Source organism: Cataglyphis hispanica, chromosome 24 (genome assembly GCF_021464435.1).
Source record: "Cataglyphis hispanica isolate Lineage 1 chromosome 24, ULB_Chis1_1.0, whole genome shotgun sequence".
Taxonomy (NCBI): Eukaryota; Metazoa; Arthropoda; class Insecta; order Hymenoptera; family Formicidae; genus Cataglyphis; species Cataglyphis hispanica.
In genome coordinates, this window is record NC_065977.1 from 658937 (window position 1) to 677974 (window position 19038).

Sequence of the window (19038 nt, forward strand, 5' to 3'; positions counted from 1 at the left end):
TATTATTTAAATTATATATATAAAGTTTAAGAGAGAAATATTTGATTTTGTATATTTTTCAAATGTTTGTCTTTCTTATTTGATTATCTTTTATGCAAAAATAGACTTTATGATTAGGTTTTATTTTTTACATATCTACTATATATATAAAAGAGAAGAATAAAAATAAATTTTAAAAAATTTTAAAACCGAATTTTTATAAATATTAGGGAAGGTTTAGGATATATACGTGTATATATATATGTATATATATATATATATATATATATATATATATATATATATATATATATATATATATATACTATATATCCTAAATCCTAATATTTAAAAAATATATGTATAAAATATATATATGTAAAAAATATATATATGTATATGCATACATTATACACACATATCATGAGATATTAAAGATTGGTCTTATGGAATTTACGGCCTTTTCGAATGTAATAGGTTTAAGCGACAAACACATACTTTTGCATAAGCGCATACAATAAACATAAAGAAATTGATTGGTCCACAACATATGTATGAGGAAATGAACCAATCAATTTCCTCATGCTTATGACTATGCGCTTATGTAAAAGTGTGTGTTCCCCGCTTTAATCGCTTTGAGAGCGATTAATGACGTCATTACATTGCCTCTGCCAATAAAAAACTTGAATTTATAGTAAAATTATTATTATAAATAGGTTGGATTAACCCAGTTCATTCGAAAACGCTGTTAACAGTTAAAATCATGTTAAATATCGAACAACCAAGATCGGCCACATCGCGATTTTTCCTTACTCCTCAATCTTTATACCCCTCGCCCAGAAATGTACCTTGTGCTCCGTCCAGATATTTCTTACGTCCATGTGCAAACCCATGCAACGGATTGGCGTAACGCAGAACGAGAGCGAAGCTTTTATCCAATCAAATCTCACCTTTTCGCGTCAGAGAAGATTACTGGTTTATTACATACGATTTTTGACAAGAGTTGGGATAAAAATTTGTACTTTTGTCTTATCTTAAAAAAAAAAAAAAAAAATTAAACAAGACTAGACGATAAAAATTGTCTCATTGATATGGCACTTTATTGATATTTTTCCGACGTTCCATCAATCTTATTTATGTTGCGGTGTTATTTATACATGTCATCGTAATTTTTACAAAGTAGACGAACCTACCTTTAGCTCTATCTATTGGCGAAGGCGACAAGTATCGTAATTCTACTTATTGTATGCATATGTGTGTGTAATGCTATTCTTTTTTTCATAATTGTGTATATACATATGCATATATATATATATATATATATATGTGTCTAAATCTCGAAACGAAAAACATCGGCAGATGGCTCGAGATCTATGTTGATGATTAATAATCCCCAGTCTCAAGAAATTGCCGATGGTAAGAACGGCGAGAAAACGCGGAAAAACAGCGGCAGCGAGTAGCAGCGTAAGTGCGAGCGAAAAACAACGAGCGATCGGACCCGACGATCGGGCCGACCGACCGACCGAGATCGACTCGGATTGTTAATCGAATTTGTTGCTTGCGAGAAGGAGAGGGCCGTCCGTGCATCGAGGTAGTACAGCCGCGAGAGAAACATGGCGTTTGTTTCTCACGTTGTTGTAACGCGATCAAGTGTCGCTGCCTGCTAGAGACTCGATCGCCGTCACGCTCCGACAAAATTTGCGGGTTCGAGACGGACGGGGACAGTCCTGTCCTGTGGATCGATCTCGTCGCGACACCCTCGCCGAGGGTGCGCTCGACGCCAGCGCGTCACGCCGGACTCGAGCATGAGGATAGATTGCACCATCCGTGTCCCCTGAGATGCCGAAAGGAATCCCCGAGACAAGCGCACAATGACGTCCCGCAGTTACACCAAGTCCTACAGTCGTAAGGTCAGCAGTGTAACGGCCGGCAGTATTCAATTCGATAAGCTCTTTCGCGAGAACAGCAATCGGCCGTCCGCTGCCAAGTCAGCTGGCACTGTTGGCAAATGGGGTGTAACATCCTTCACATCTATCAGGAGTACGAATATCAATGGTACATACTTATTCCAATTGTGTTTACGTTAGGTCTGATATAGCTCTCGCTATGTCAACATCATGCATATTATCTTATAAAAATGTACTTCAGATTTATAAGTAGCAAGATTTTTATCTTTTATGTAAAAAAGATTGTTACATTTTATACCCTGAAATATTGTTGTTCTTTATATTTAAAGTTATTAAAATTATTTCTACAATTGTGCGAAAGAAAAGTTTCAAGAATTTTAACTATGTATAAAAATACACAATTACGTATAAAGTCTTTCTATATTTCATGGCAAGAGTATCAAATCACTAGCTTGAGCATAATTGTAATAATAATATAAATGTAATGAATTTGGCAGAACTTTGTGTATATACATTTTTTTTACATATCTATAATCAATTCAATTTTGATTATTAAATGATAATTTTAATAATAAATTTACAGAATATATTATTAAAAATTGATGTAATTAGTTAATCTTATACTAATGTGGTATTATTTTATATTTCAATATTAAACAATATTCAACATCAATGACATCATATGATTGCAATGTGCAGAGTCTGAGAGTTTTAACAAATTGTAAAAATTTTCAATACAATATCAAATGTATCAAAAGTATAATAATAAACTATGAAATTATTGTATCTCGCACAATACAACATTTATATACACATGTATTCTATTTTATTGTTAATAGAATACATGTAATAAATGTGTGATTTTATATATCTTATAAATTATCACTAATCATAAATATTCTACATACAACTTTAATTATTTTTGAAAGAAAGTTTTCAGGGTATATTAAAAATATATTTTTATAAGATATTGTAATATGTTTAATAGCTAACAATCTGGATAGTAGGATAACAAATAATAAATAAGTCTTATGTATAATTATTGAATTTACAAGTATTGCAAAATATTTCATTTTCAGGGAGACGAGATGATATACATAATACATTCGGCGCGAAAAGAATGAAACTTGATTATGGAAATCAGAATCGTGTAAATTCTGGAAAGGATCCATTCTCTTTTGAGACTGATCCGGATAACAAACCGGACGCTTCTCCGGCGGTTGTAAAGCCGAAAAAATTCTTCAAAAGCAGAAATGTCCCGCCTGTGGTAGAGGAATCTCGCCAGGATGTGGCAATTTACAGACAAGTACCTGATTCGCAATATGGTAGGGCTCGTATCCCGAAGCAGCCTGCACAGCAGCCAACGCAGAAGCAGCAACAGCAGGCTATAACGAAAGTATCACATGCTCCAATTAAGAAAGTAGTAGAAAGTTTAGATAGTACCAGTACTCATGATATCCCTAATCGAGAGGAGAGTAAACCTCCAATTGTATTAAGAATATGTAAAGGTACAGCACAATTGGTTTGCGGAGACGTGCATCAGGATACTCAAGAGCTGGAGCCCGATACCTACAGGATTTCCACCCCCGTCACTAGTCCATCTAAAGTGGACATTGAACGTAAGACTCTCAATACCGAGACATCGCTCAAATCCGATCATAGATCTCTGCGTACGCATCAACCTACCGTTTCGACCGTATCGATTCCCTTAGAGAACTCGGATATGAGGAGGACCACACGTAGTCGCGCGAAAAATTTGCACTTAGACCTAACGGCGACGAGTTCCACTGTGGCACCGTCGACAACACCGATAACTCCTAATTCGCACGGTTCTGGTCTCTCTTTAACGCTGAGAAAATCCGTGACGGACTCCAATAACACACTCATATCTCATTATGATATCGTTAAGACTGACTGCAACTCAACATATTCCTCCAAACCAGTGATTGAACCGTTGATCGGACGCGATCAACCGCTACCAACCACCACTCAGGAACTAATCGATATACTCTCGAGCGATTCCGATACGAGACCAGCATCAGCACCATCACCGCCGCTGCCACCTCCATCATCGTCATCGTCATCGTTACCGCCTCCACCATCATTATCGTCACCATCACCATCAGTGATTCCCAATGATAATGAGAATGCAGAAAATATAACTGCAGAAACATCAGAAAGTGTTGAGAGCCATGTTCAACACTGCTCCATTGATATCCTGACCAATGAAATTGTGGTACCTGTTGTGCAGCCTGAACCCGTTGTGATAACGCAACAACCCGAACCGGAGACAGAACTCGATCCTGAATCACCTGAACCGGAACCACCGGCTCAAATCGGAACGAATGACATCGTAACTATCGAAACTACTGTCGCTGCCACCACAGCCGCCAAGACTTTGGTAGATCAGGATTGGTTTTCGGGCAGTGACGATAGTGAAAGTGCTAGTGGAAACGCCGAGAATGAGATAGCATTACATGTGACAAGTACGGTCTCCGAATCGCAAGTCTCCGATCCACCATCAACGACGGTTCCTACGTTAATCAAGCCCGCCGCTAAAAAGGGCAGTATCTTCAAAAGTCGCTCAACGGGCGCGACGGACGGGAATAAGAGACGAGCATTGTATAAGCATAAATGGTGCGACAGCGACAAGGAATCGACTGTTGCGGATACACCTACCACTGGTAACAGCACGCCGACCACCACGTCCGGCTCCAGCAACGCTGAACCTGTAGCATACGAGGAAGAGTTCGATCCCTCGCAATTAACGAGAGTCGTCACTTATCCCACAGCTGATGCAGATTTTGAGGATGAAGCCGATGCAATCACAAGTATTCGCTGCGGTAAAAAAGTTAAAGGAGTGGGTATATCATATATTTGCTTCCTTCCTTAAAAAACATGTTTCATTTATAATGATATTACATTGATAATAATAGCTCTATCAATTTACTTTTTATCATAATAATATAAGATTAATTATATATTCCATCTCTCTTTATACATAATATAAAAAACAAAAGGTTATACATAACATATAAAATGAAATGTAGAAAGAAATAATTTATTAATGTAATTTATTAATAATTCATACTTATTCATTAATTTAAATCAATAGATATTTAGATACTATTTATATATATTTAAATATATTTTCCAGTTCTACACTGTAGTAAAGAATGTAAAGAAAGCTCATCAGATACAAGAAAGTGGAGAATTCCAAGAATTTAATGATGATGTGGAATACATTTTGGATACTTTGAGAGAAAATAATCCAAATGCTACTCGTTGCCTTTCAGCCATACGATTAGCAAGTAAATGTATGGCTCCTGCATTTCGTATGCACGTGCGCGCTCATGGAACTGTTGCCAAGTTTTTTAAAGCTCTTCATGATGCAACTAAGGATCAGGTATTGATGTTTACCATATAACAATCTCATATATATTATAGGAATGGGCATTAATCATTTCAAAGAAAGAAATAGTCTTAAAATACTAATATATAAACGAGAAATGTATGAGGAAAGACAAAAATAATATAAATAGTTTTGTATTTCTGTATCTGGTTTAAAAGAGAAAAAAGGCAATATTTTATCATTTATTTAAATTTTAAAAAGAATAAGAAAACAAGTATAAAGGCAATCATTTTTCTTTCAAATTTTCCTTCTAAAAAGCTTTTTGTAGTAATATTTAATATACAAATTAAAGGTGGACAAAAACTATTGACATTTATTCATTGACATATTGCATTACAAAAAAAGCTTTTATTATATATATATACACACAACAATTATGAATTGATATTATTATCTCATTACAGAGTCTTGGTTTATGCACAGCAACAGTAATGTTTGTTTTAAGCCAAGATCGTCTAGCTATGGATCTAGATCGCGATTGTTTGGAATTAATGTTAAGTTTATTAGAATCTGATGCCAGTCATAAAGATGCTCTTGACGACTGTGGTCTCAGTCATGCTGAATTATTAAAAAATAAAGAGAAAGTGCGTCAGTTATGTGCTGATATACAAGCTCAAGGACATGCTAAGCACTTAAATCTAGATAATATCACTGTAAGAGAACAATTCCTCTTCTCTATATTTAGTTTTATAAATTATTACTTTCAAATCTTTCTCTGAATAATTCATAATATATTATTTTTAACAGGTTGGTCAGCTTGCTATGGAGACACTTTTAAGTCTTACATCAAAGCGTGCTGGAGAATGGTTTAAAGAAGAATTACGAGAGTTAGGTGGATTGGAACATATTGTAAAGACAATTCGAGAATGCCACCGCCATATTAACAGCCAGAATGTCTTAACGTCTGGCTGGACAAATCCTTTATTAGATAAATTACGTAAAGTTGACAGATGTTTACGTGTATTAGAAAATGTAAGCAATATTTTTTATTTTATTTTCTTCTCATATTTCATATTGTGACAAATAGCTAAATATTGCAATATTTTTTTTAGGTAACACATATGAATGAAGAGAATCAGGTATATTTATTAAAATATGAGGAAGGAGTATTAGTAAGCACATTAGCAAGTTTATATCATTTATGTGGACAAGAGATTCCTATTTATCCAACAACAGATCCAAGCGATAAAAGTTCTACTGGTGCTGTTGTTAGAGAATGTCTCTTTGCGATTATTAAAGTTCTCATTAATCTTACCCATCGATTTAATAGAGGATGTATGATTCTTTTTGATACTTTTTCATATTATTGATGCAAGCAAATTAAATTGCAGCATATATTTATCCACTTATTTCTGTATTAATTAATTTTTTTAATTAATTTGTATATAAAATGCATTAGTATACTATTTATTATGTTTATACAGCTTTCGGTAGCAAATCAGTTGGAGCACAAGTTGGCGTTTTGGATTGTAGTTTGTTTCTTTTATTACGTGTGCCTGAATCACTTCCGGAAGAAAAGCGGTTTGATATGATGATGCTGGCGTTAATATTACTGATAAATTTAGTAGAGCAATGTGATGATAATAAGCAGCTGCTTATTGAATCGAAAGCACCTCCATCATTAGAAAATATTTTTGATTGTAGGTATTCCCAATTTATAGAGTTTCTCAATGTAACGTCGATCGCGCAATTCTAATTTTTTTTTTCTTTATCCACATAATTTCAGCGAAGGAAAGCGGCGTAGGATCCTTAATCGATTTGTTTTACAAACAAGAAGAACTTGCGCGTGCCGAGGAACAGAAAACTGATGCCATTCTAGATGGAAAGAAAGATTCAGAACAAACAGAAACTGTATCAACTACTACTAAATCTCAGGAGGAATTTATTGAAGAGACCGTCACTAAATGTTTGTATCTTATTTATTTCCAAGCGCATGCATATGTATCTGATCACGTTTTTGACATTCATCAAATTTCTTTATACATATATTAATAATATACATTATTATACAGTTTTAAAATGAATGAGTGTAATTAATTTTTTTTTTTATCAGAAATATATTTATCCCATATTTCTTTATTTTTATTACATTTTTTAATTTTAATTTTGTATATATTTTTTTAAATATTATGTGTAAAATTAAGTTTACTTATAGATGACTTGTATATCATTTATTCTACGAATTATTATAATAATTTTTATCTAAAGTTATATTTGATATGAAATAAACAAAACTTGACAAAGGCTCTTAAAATTTTTGAAGAAAAAAAAATATACAAATTATATATATATATATATATATATATATATATATTTATTTTGAAATACATAAATATAAATATCTACATATTATTAAAATAATATACACTTAGTTTTGATTGTAAGGAACATAAACTTATTATTTTTTACAGTATTACAAAAAGCTGGACGACATATGGAGCATACATTAATTGGTGCATACGTAGTGCTTTTACTTGGATATTTAATAATGGATAACAAGGTAAAAGTTAAATGTAATTATATGAAAAGTTATAATAGAAGATGTATTTAATTACTTTACTAAAATTTACATATATCATGTCTATATATCTACATATAAAGAATAAAATACTCCGAGATTTCTTTCTTTTAATAAAAACTTCCTTTTGTGTTCTTTAGGAATATGAGTCATTGGTACGAAATAGACTGCCAGATAAGAATTTTGGAACTATGGTATCTGTACTTCAAAAGTTCTTCAACTTTATGAATATAACGGTATCGGTAATATTGTCTTGTAGAAAATATTTCGTTATTGCTCATTAAAAAAAATACAATGTAATTTAATCTTTTATTTTGTGCACATTTATTTTAGCAGAACGAAGTAAGCAGTTGTGGAATTGCTGCTACTGAAAAGGTAATCAAGTTCCTAAAAATGTCAGATGCCAGAATAGAAGAAGAGAAAAATGAGTTACCATTGTCAGCATTAGAAGACACCAATACGATGCTTGACTTAACTTCATCTTGATCGATATGTTATATACACACTTGACAGCATTTTTTTCACCTGGCGTATGCAAAGAGCCAAAGTTGTATTTGTTCAACAGAAAATTTTTTTTATTACAAAGCGGATGGACTTGTTTCATATTCATATATTTTGATACATATTTATTCACTTACATAATTTATTGTTGTAGGTTTCATTATTATTGATTGGTTTATTTCTTTATTTACAAATTGGAACTTAGGTATATTTGTAAGCTTTAAGTATAAAATAATATAACTTTGTGAATTATATATAGGGACACACATCATTTTTGTAATTATAATTGCAAGGCACTTATCGCAATTGTTATTAATGACATAGAGTTACTGTCTATTCATGTGTGATATCTTTGTGAGATATCATATATATATATATATATATATTAATATAATTCAAGATAATGAAAAGCCATTTTTTTCTTTAAAGTTAATAGATCATCAAAAAAAAGAACGCGATAAGCTTCTTGCTGTAAGCTCCTTGCTCCAGCCTACAATTTAACTTCTGTATATCATCTTAAAAAACATTGTATAATCTACTAAAATTATATCTATTGTGTTTTTTAAAACCTGTTAAGTAATTGACAGCATTAGGACACGATGTGATCTGCTGAAATTCAATATAGCATTATGTATAAGTTTATTTTAATATTAAAATTATATTATATGATGTAAGCCTTGTAAATGTAAATTTATAAATTATAATTGTATCTTATCTCTTTTTAATTATTTTATGTCCTATTCACTTTTATATGTACATAACATAATTGCTATCACATTATATCATGATGCAAAATATAAAAAAATACATATTCTGATATATATGATAAAATTTTAAAAATGAAATAATATATTGTTATAAAATATTTATAATAATTATTTGAATATTTTACAAATATTTTGATATATTTGATAAATATTTTTATGATCTTAGAATTAATAAATTGCACAAAGATTTATCATAAATATCATAAAAATATTTATAAAAATATTGAGAAATATTACTATAAATATTTATTTTTACTTACCATAATACTACTATATATAAAATATTTAATTTATATTTTAATATAATACATCGAATAAATTTTTATGATTTTTTCTTTTAATGTATACAAAATATGTAAAAAATATTTATATATTTCAAAAAATGGCGGAAACGAAAAGTGAAAAGTTTTCCCCTAGAAATTAATGGCAAAATTTTTCACTTTTCATGTTTCCATCCTAAAAAAAAAGTTAAGTTTGCTTGTCAATACTCGATGTTGATTTGTTGGACCTAGGACTAAGAATCAATCACGTTTGTTTGCTGCTCAACAGTTTATCTTCCTGAACGCACGCACCCATAAAGACCAAGATTATTTCTCATACTGGTAACCCTGCAGCCGGAACTCGTACCCTACCGCGCGAAGTTTCCAAGTATCAATTTATTTCGCTGCCGACCGCGTATTGAAGAGGAACGAAATTAGATACATATGAACATATATTATTATAAATTTTATTAAAAATGAATACGTATTGGAACATGTTTTATTTGGAGCGTCCACCGTACGCAACATGGTCTATCGAATCAACATCTGCAACGGAAGCAGGTGATATTTTAATCTATATTACGTATTCTAACCTATATTATGTATTTATGGAACACGTGCACGTGCGCGTGTAAAAAAAATATTGGGAAATCCGTATGATCTTAACTGCATACATTTTTATGTATGTATTATAATGCAATTTATCGTTTTGGATGTAACGTTAAAATTAGAAACATTATTAAATTATATATTTCTATAATTTATTTCTTTTAATGCAAACGCTTTAATGATTGTAGAAATGCATAACTTTTGTTTTAATTTTTAGGTGTAAATATAGACATATGTAAACTTGCGCTCGATTCGGCAATCAATGATCTAGAATCAATGGATATTCTTCATAAAGAAGCTGCAGCCTTAAGTCGCTTAATATATCGAATGAAGAACAAATTTCGTAGTGACAAAGGATTAAGAAGCATGGTTAACTTGAACAAAATATTAATTAATTATTATAATATGGCTTTGCTGAAGGAATATAAGGACTTGCGATCTAATATTGAAACCGAAGATGGAATTCATATATTACCAAGTAAACAAATGCTGGAATATGTACTTGTGAGAACACAAGGTTTTGCAAAGCTTATGTCTAAAATAGAAATTACAGCAAGATACGCTGCACATTTTTTAAAAGCACGAATTCAATTGGGTCATGCATGGAGTATTGCTTTAATCGCTTATGCTACTGTGAGCAGAATTTGGTACGATTTTTGTAAATAACCTCTTAATTTATTGTTTTCTTATTGTTTGTTTATTATGATATTAATTTCGCGTCTATTAATGTTAGGTTTTGCTCAAGACATACACTTAGGAAATCTTGTAACTGGTACAACAGGCTGTATATTTGTTCAAAGAACTTTAAGTATGTTGGTCTACCTTGGATTCCAAGGAATCAAAGCTTACCAAGCGATTTGAAGTTATGGCTCTCTTTAAACTGGCTACATATGAAGTATGTTTGTAATTATCTTATCATTTTATTAAATACACAATATTTTCAAAAATAAATTAATAAAATCTTATAATTTAGCATGCAAGATACAAATGAACAAAAAGTATTTGATGAATTTGTGGCAAAAGTGTACAATACAAATGAAATTAATTTGAATATATCTAACAAGAACTTCAAAATTGATTTTCCAAAACTATCACAAGAAAATGCTTCAACCCATAATGTATTAAGTGAAGAATCAGACAATGATGATATAAATGATATTGGAGGTATGTGTGTGTGTGTGTGTGTGTGTATGTATGTATATATATATATATACACACACACACACTATTATATATATATATATATATATATATATATATATATATATATTAAATTTATTGTACGTAAGGTATTTTTTGAATTTCTGTCTTTCTTTCTATTTTATGTCTACAAAGTATATATGAAATATATAAAAATAACATATAGAGATAAAATAACTTTTATCCAAAATCAAGTATTTGTCATTCTAAGCAAAGAGAAAAATTCATCATAATTATTTAAAAAGAAATATTTTATTTATAACATAACTTTTAATAGATAAAGATAACTATATTACCTTCATCATTATCATCAATCTTATAAGTATAATAAATAAATAAAAATTATATTTTAAAGTTACATAAAGTATTATAATAATGTAATTTATCTCATATGAATAATGGTAACTAATATTTCTTGTAAAGAAAATCATAATCGCTTTTTGAAATTTTGATAGTTTAGAAATCACTAAAATCTTAAGCATTGTGTTCCAAATTTTATTTTTCTCTTTGCAATCTTTTATAGATTTAAAGCTTGACAAGTTCAATTTTAAATTATTTCATATCTAGAGAGTGTTGCCTAATGTTTTGTTTAGAACATTGTTCTCTATTGAAGCAACTTTTATTTTACGGCTTTACATTCTTCTGTTTTAACTAGATTGATAATTGCTATCACAAAGAAACGAAGAAAATATAATTGCTTTAGCAAATAGATATTTTATGATAATACATTATATATTATTTTTTATCTTACAGAAGTAATAGCCCGAGGGACTTTTGAGAGAAATTTTCCAAAAGTGTCACCTAATACTGAAATTCCTCTATCAAGGAAGCGTAAACATGTAAATACCAATAATGAAGAAAAAACGACGAGAAAACGGAAAATTAAATAGAAAAAAAACAAAAAAGGGAATTAATGTGATACCAAAGCTGAAAACCAAATCAATGAAAACGAGATTGATTCATTTTAAGTACATCTTTTATATATAAGACTATTATACTCATTAAAATATGATGTATATGAATTAATCTGTGATAAAATAGATATGTATATCATACTGATATATATATTTAGTTAAAAAAATAATTCTGTAAATGTAAATAATTGATATTTTTAATATACAAATTTTTATATATGTTGTGTGTGTATATATTATCATCCTATACATTTTTTGAAATAAAGTTAGATTAATCGAGAGTGATAAGATGTATTCATATCACTCGTGCATAATGATATACATATAAAATCAGACGAAAGATTTGTATATTATGTAAAGAATTATATCCATATATCTGCTGCAATACTTTTAATTGCAATTGAGATCATCGACAAGTAAATTATCTTATGGGGAGAAAGAGAAAAGCTGACGGGGGAGAAACAAAAATGACATAATACAACTCTAATTAAATGCGAAGTTAATAACATTAAAGCACACAATAACTAATTTCTGTCGAGGATATTTCGATATTTCCGTATTTATATATAAGATATATCGTGTAATGATTAAACATCATAGGCCGGGTGCAGATGAATTGCGTATCTTCGTGGTCTCATCCAAAATTTCAGACCAAAAAACTCGGAATGTCTCTTCCGCATGTTGTTGAAGCAACATGCGCGAAACTGCCGGGTGCCGCAGATATCGGCACATTCTCGTCCGCACTGATCGCAGGAAACAGTCTCGCCAAAAGTCCACAATGCGCATACTGCAAGAGCAGATAAAATTATTAAAGAATATAAAAAATTGCAGATAATTACATTTTTTCTATATAAGATAATATTATGTGATAAATCAAAACTGGTATATCTTCAAAAAATTGCAGCGCACATAAATCTTTTTACATAAATTTCTTTTAAATTATTTTTAACGTATATTTTCAAATTAATAAAATAGTCTTATTAAAAAGAGCGTCAAATACAAGGTGAAAAAAAAGCAAAAGGCAATCTAAAAGGTGTAATACAGACGATTAGTGTGAAATTAGAAAAATTATTTTTATCGCATGTCGCGGGGGTGGATAAAAAAAAGTAAGAAATAAATCGCAAAAAGAAATTTAATATAAGTATGCTACAACATGCATTTATGGATGTGACGACGTAGGAATCGATGTTCGGTAATGAATGTCAATCAAGTAATCACAAGTTATCTCGATCATATTACGCAAATCAATGCATATCTTTACGAAACTTTCTTCAACTTTTGCAGTTTTCATTCTGGACCGTCATTATCAGCCGATAACTTTAATACACGATCTCTTTTGTTTAATCTAACATCTCCGTATCGTAAATAACAGAAATGAAATATATGTCTCTTGTTCAAAATAATAATTATAATTATATAATATCAAAAGAATATTATTTTTTTTAACTACTTACTATCTATTTTTTTTAAATTTCTGTTAATAAAAATTTTATTTTAATAATAAATTTTTGTTAATATATATATTTAAAAATTGTATGATGTATATATATGTATTTTTGATGATGTATATATATGTATTATTTGTATTTTTGAATCAGTAAAAACATAATAAATAACATAATAAATTAATATAAACAAATAGAAAACAAATTATTTTATATTTTATTACTTTTACATTACTTTTTTATTAGAATAGTTATAGAAAAATGAGATATGATTCTGTTTAAAAAAAATATACAGTAAATTAAAAAATAAAAAAATTAAAATTATTACTATTAAAAAGTGTCATATCATTTATTTTTTTTATTGTTCATTATTTCATTTTTAAAAATGCATCTAATATTGTACATATAAAAATGTGTCATTTTAATATTATTTTATATTTCAGTCTAATATATTTGCACATTATTGATAGATTACATAAAATTAGTGCATCTTAATTTTGTTAAATAAATTAATTTTATGAAATTATTTAATTCCATAATATCTGTATATGTTTCTGAAATATTTCGAATCATAGAGACATATATTGAATAATCATGAAACTTATTATAAACTGTAATAATCTACTGTTCTCAATAAAGAAGATCAACGCGAAATCCGATGATATCACTTTTTGTCTTAAAATTGTCTCGCTGATGGGACACGGTTGATCGGATTATCCCATAAACACAAAAGAATAATCTAAGACATATATAGTGATTGTCAACCTTATTTAGCATCCCTTTGAAATGTCAGCAATTTGTAATTAGTGCATCTTATTGCAAATGTTGCAGTATTGTATATTATATATGGCAATATTATATATGGTATATTAAAAACGGTAAAAAAATTATTTTCAAGAAATATACAATATACATTATTATGAAAAGTATTTTTTCAAACTTTATAACTTAACAACTTAACAACTTTGCAACTTAAGATATAAAATAAAATATTAAAAAATAACTTAAAATATTTAAGAAAATATAAAATAAAGAGACAAATAGCTTTTATAATTTTTGTTTAAGATCTTAAATATATTATTTGAGCATTATAAAAATGTACATTCATTAAAACGATATCAATATTACAATCTTGTTAAGCATCTTTTTGAAATATAAACAATTTGTAACAATATCAAAAATAAAAAAAAAGTTTTGGATGATATAATATTTGCAGTTTTTGCAAAACATTCATAAGTAGCTTATAAGTAATACATCATATAAAAATATATTATTGTTACAAAGATCAAAAATTTTTATAAATAAAATAAATGAAAGACATAAAAAGAGTAAAATTTGTACGACACAAAATTCTCGAAATTTTAAAACATTTGAATAATATTTGAATGACGTAAAGAGATAATAATATATGATTTAATACAGAAAAATGAAACAAAAAGTATATAGAAACAAAAGTATATTAAATAATCTAATATGATATAATATTTAAAATCAAAAGATGTAATATATATTAGCATAATAAAATAAACTTCTGTTACCTGCGAGAAAAAGCAATACCCAGGGATGATTCATTTTTATGAAGTATTCGTTTTTACAAGAGTACAACGGTTGATGAGTTGAAACTTGATAATTTTGAAGATGAACACTGTTTGCAAACAATGAAATCTATTAGTGACAAATATTAATGTTTTATATAAATATTAAAATGTTATAACTCTACTAAAATTGTTAATAAAATTTTGATGAGATAAAATATGTGTCTTCTTATGTGACCATTATAATATGCTCTGATTAGAGTGTACACATGTATATATTCTACGATTTTAAAGTATATATATAATATACATCTCACAATTTTCTTTTCTAATCGCAATATTTTGATGTTTAATTGAAACATTAACACTAATTTAATACTAAATTAATAAACACACCCTTATTCATGATGTTATCGAAGCGTGATTATTATATTTTATTTATCGTTATATTATAAAACATTTAAATAAATCTATATTATATTAAAATAAAAAATATAGTACACGTAGAATGATTTGCTATATTGTTAAGAATTCTTTTAAGTCTTTAATATAAATTCTCAATTTGCATATGACTATAATTGTAAGATAACTTAAGGCACCAGTATCAAAGTAGAAATTATATAAATAGAAAAATTCAAAATAATTTTGATATATAAAATTATGTACAAAGTTAGAGCATTTTGAAACAAAGACATCATTCAATATAATATTACAAATTTATACAAATAATTAAGACATGCTAGAAAGAAGAGAGAGATTTGTAAATGGTTACTTACAGGCGAGAGCTGAGAAGCGAATGATAATCTTGAGGGATATCGCTACTTCTAGATATCATCCCTACCATCCAAGATTATTTCTCTTTCATCCCCCACTCTCAATGCACGCAACCGCTTTGTCGCTTCAATATAGCAATATTCTGCTTTACTGAAGATTCGAAATCCAATCGCGAATGCTAATCATTATAAAATCATTGAACAATCGAAACCATTTAGCAAATAACACACGTATGTATAGAAAATGTATGTCTAGAAAAATAGATTTTTAATATATGATCCATTTAAAATATATAAACGTTTTTATTCTATTTCTTTACGTCAAATATTTTTGGACTCTAAAATAAATATACATTAAATACCCATTTTCTAGAATTAATTACAGAGTCTACTTTTTAGTCCTATGTTAATATTAATCTGAGAACGGTAACGTAAAAGATATTGATAAACAACATCGCATTCTGCCTTCTTTGTGAAACATTTGTACGATAGGGTAGCAATTGCGCTGAAACACACAGAAGAAATATATATTTAATAAATATTCCATTACTCGAGAAATGTAAAGATCAGTTTGTTTGAGATTCTGAGAATTAAAATGCATTTATACGCTTGACTTTCAACAGACATATATCAAAAATCTTATTAAAGTTTACAGACAATATTTGCAGTTTACCGATAATATTAAAAAAAAATAATGTTTATTTTTAAGATAGTCTTCCAATCGTAATAAAATAGTCTAGATTTGAACAATATAAAACATTCTTATTCCATTTCTCTTCGGTTTTTTAATTTGTTGCTTGATAACGGACGCGTTAGAGAATTAAGTAATAATAAAAAGTTTTTTGTTTTAAATGCAATATTGACTGTCATATTGGAACGATTCGAACTAGGATAGTAGACGATCCGTTCTCGGCGCTTATATTCTGTATCGGGAATTGACATTTCACACTCGACGACTGCGGGATCTGGCATATCCTCGACGATGGCATCCAACGATACCTGAAGATCATCCTTGTACCAATCCGTCGAAGATTCTGAAGATTCGTAATCGCTCCCGCGATTGTTTCTCTCAACTCCTTCGACGTAGAGCTTCAAAGACGGCCGTGGTCGCGCACCCGTCACCGCACACGTTAAATTCACGTGAGTCCTGTTGAAGGGATACGTGCGCACCGTCATGTCGCTTTCCGGTACTTAAAAGTAAAGAGCAACTATCAATTACAAAAAATCAATTGCCAAGAGACAGAAATAAATTTTAGATCAAATTTTTTTTTAAACTTGCCATAAACAATCATCCTTGCTGAAGCACTCGCCTCGTATTGGAAAGTGCTGATTGTGCACATATATTCCCCTGTCATGTCCATTGTAACAGTTTTCAATTGAATTATAGAATGCGAATATGGATTTCTCAGTTTTTCAACCGGATATTCCGCAAGACCTTCGATGATTCCGATATCTTGTGGTGGCACTGATATTATAAATATCATGAGTAGTATTCATTATAATATGAATATAATATGAAATTAATTTAATTAATAATAAATTAAACAAATATAATGCTTATTTTGAGAAGAATAATATTAAATTTTTCTATTTTATTATATATCAATTATATACTATTACTATCTTTTTACGGGCAAAAAACCCAACTGAATTCTGTAACATATATTTTTAATTTTTATCTATCAATTTTCGTGTATGTTAATTGTAAGTTTTAATCTGTGACATTTGTGTCTTTCCACTGTCGCGCGTTGCAAGTTTCCGGACATTCCCCGACACTTCCAATATAACGAAGTTACTGACGTAAATTTAATAATACGCAAATACACACATAGCCAATAGTAAGTTATAATAAGATAAATACGTAAAAGTATAAATTACTTGGTGGAATCCATTGATAGATCTGATACGCTTCGTGAAACCATTTGATTACAAGTCCATTGTCATCTTTATCAATCTCGTAGACGCAAATTAGATCTATCGGTCCGGTGCCGTTGCGCACAATATGCGGTACGTCCAAGAATTTTATCGAAGTACCATGAGCGCCTGCAAAATTTTTTGAGTGCATAAGATACAGCTTTGATCAATGCGTCATCGGGGTATTCTTGACTGACAAAGATAATCGTTAAAAGAATTCTTTCTATAATTATAGGTCATCTAAAAAGTTTCGAGATTTTTAAACTCGTCATGTAACTTTTCTATCGAAATTTTATTTTTAGAATTGAGATTTCTCAAATCGTACGTGAAAAATTGCGCTTTAACGCGATACAATAATGTATTGAAAAATTCGAAATAATAAAATTTTTTAAAGAGTAAGAATTTGGATAAGAATTGATATATATTAGTAGATAATAATAAAAACTGAGAGATTATACAAAATTATATTACTAGAAAAAAATATAATTCCACTGTCATCTTCGATGTTGCAATTATCCCGATTGATATATATATATATATATATATATATATATAATATTCGCGAATCTGAATAAATTTTTGCACACTTCTCGATTGAATCTCCCCGATTGCGAAAATCGTAAATCTCGCGCGCGATATTTTGTTACTCACCCAAATAACAGCCGAATATTAAAAGAACAATTATTAAGGGCGAGACCGTATGTGCTATCGACAACATTCTTCCCAAGGTCCCTTTTCGCACTGATGCACAATTAAATACGGCTCGTCTAACTCATGTTATCGTGGAACACCATAGCCGATAGGATTCTGCGCAGCTTCATATATCCCGCCTCTTTTGTATCCGATACATGCATGACTGTCACCTCGATGATGTCTTGCCATCTCGTAGAAATGAGTCCGAATAAAAATAATTCTTTTGTAAATCAATTCTTTTATACAAATATTTTTCTGAAAAAACTTTTGTGAACTCTCGGTAGGATTCCCTTTTTTTACTTTAGCTGCGCTCAAACGGACGTTTTCCATACACATATCCGTCTATTAAGCTGAAGACAACAAAGAGAGTGTATACAATTATAACATTACATACAATTCGTGCATTGTGTAAAAGCGTTAAATTAATTTTCGAAAGAGAAAATAAAACACACTTTTAATTGTTATAATATGAGTAAAAGATCGAAATGTGTAAATGTATAAGAGAGAATTAATGCGTTCCATTATGAGAATGGGATTAGGTGGTGCATAAAGGTCTTTGATAGGCACAATAATATTATGACTACATATATCGTGTCGTTCATATCTTATAA

General features: G+C 29.5%; 3 protein-coding genes across 7 annotated transcripts; 2 read left to right on the forward strand and 1 right to left on the reverse strand.

Annotated features, from left to right (window-relative positions):
* Nucleotides 1-1295: 1295 nt before the first annotated feature.
* On the forward strand, nucleotides 1296-9031 carry LOC126858300 (protein wings apart-like). Of its 4 annotated transcripts, none has more exons than XM_050608516.1 (11): nucleotides 1296-2034; nucleotides 2966-4746; nucleotides 5044-5292; nucleotides 5703-5951; nucleotides 6046-6270; nucleotides 6351-6573; nucleotides 6723-6938; nucleotides 7025-7204; nucleotides 7710-7798; nucleotides 7957-8058; nucleotides 8150-9031. In XM_050608516.1, exons 1-11 carry the CDS (start codon nucleotides 1851-1853, stop codon nucleotides 8300-8302), a joined length of 3651 nt encoding a protein of 1216 aa, XP_050464473.1. In that variant the 5' UTR covers nucleotides 1296-1850; the 3' UTR covers nucleotides 8303-9031. The 4 variants fall into 4 exon arrangements, with proteins under 4 accessions (XP_050464473.1, XP_050464474.1, XP_050464475.1 ...); XM_050608517.1 differs by having other exon boundaries at nucleotides 8153-9031; XM_050608518.1 differs by having other exon boundaries at nucleotides 1297-2034; nucleotides 7957-8052.
* Nucleotides 9032-9706: 675 nt separating this feature from the next.
* LOC126858351 (uncharacterized) lies at nucleotides 9707-12654 on the forward strand. Its single transcript, XM_050608606.1, has 5 exons — nucleotides 9707-9905; nucleotides 10171-10600; nucleotides 10687-10848; nucleotides 10927-11117; nucleotides 11907-12654. Exons 1-5 carry the CDS (start codon nucleotides 9821-9823, stop codon nucleotides 12041-12043), a joined length of 1005 nt encoding a protein of 334 aa, XP_050464563.1. The 5' UTR covers nucleotides 9707-9820; the 3' UTR covers nucleotides 12044-12654.
* Nucleotides 12655-15053: 2399 nt separating this feature from the next.
* LOC126858352 (uncharacterized) lies at nucleotides 15054-18938 on the reverse strand. 2 transcript variants are annotated; one of them, XM_050608608.1, is made up of 7 exons: nucleotides 18880-18938; nucleotides 18386-18777; nucleotides 17699-17863; nucleotides 17100-17285; nucleotides 16820-17010; nucleotides 15824-16325; nucleotides 15054-15157 (listed from the first exon to the last, which is right to left on the reverse strand). In XM_050608608.1, the coding sequence occupies exons 2-6, from the start codon at nucleotides 18450-18452 to the stop codon at nucleotides 16233-16235; spliced, it is 702 nt and encodes a 233-aa protein (XP_050464565.1). In that variant the 5' UTR covers nucleotides 18453-18777; nucleotides 18880-18938; the 3' UTR covers nucleotides 15054-15157; nucleotides 15824-16232. The 2 variants fall into 2 exon arrangements, with proteins under 2 accessions (XP_050464565.1, XP_050464564.1); XM_050608607.1 differs by having other exon boundaries at nucleotides 16708-17010.
* Between the last annotated feature and the right edge of the window lie 100 nt (nucleotides 18939-19038).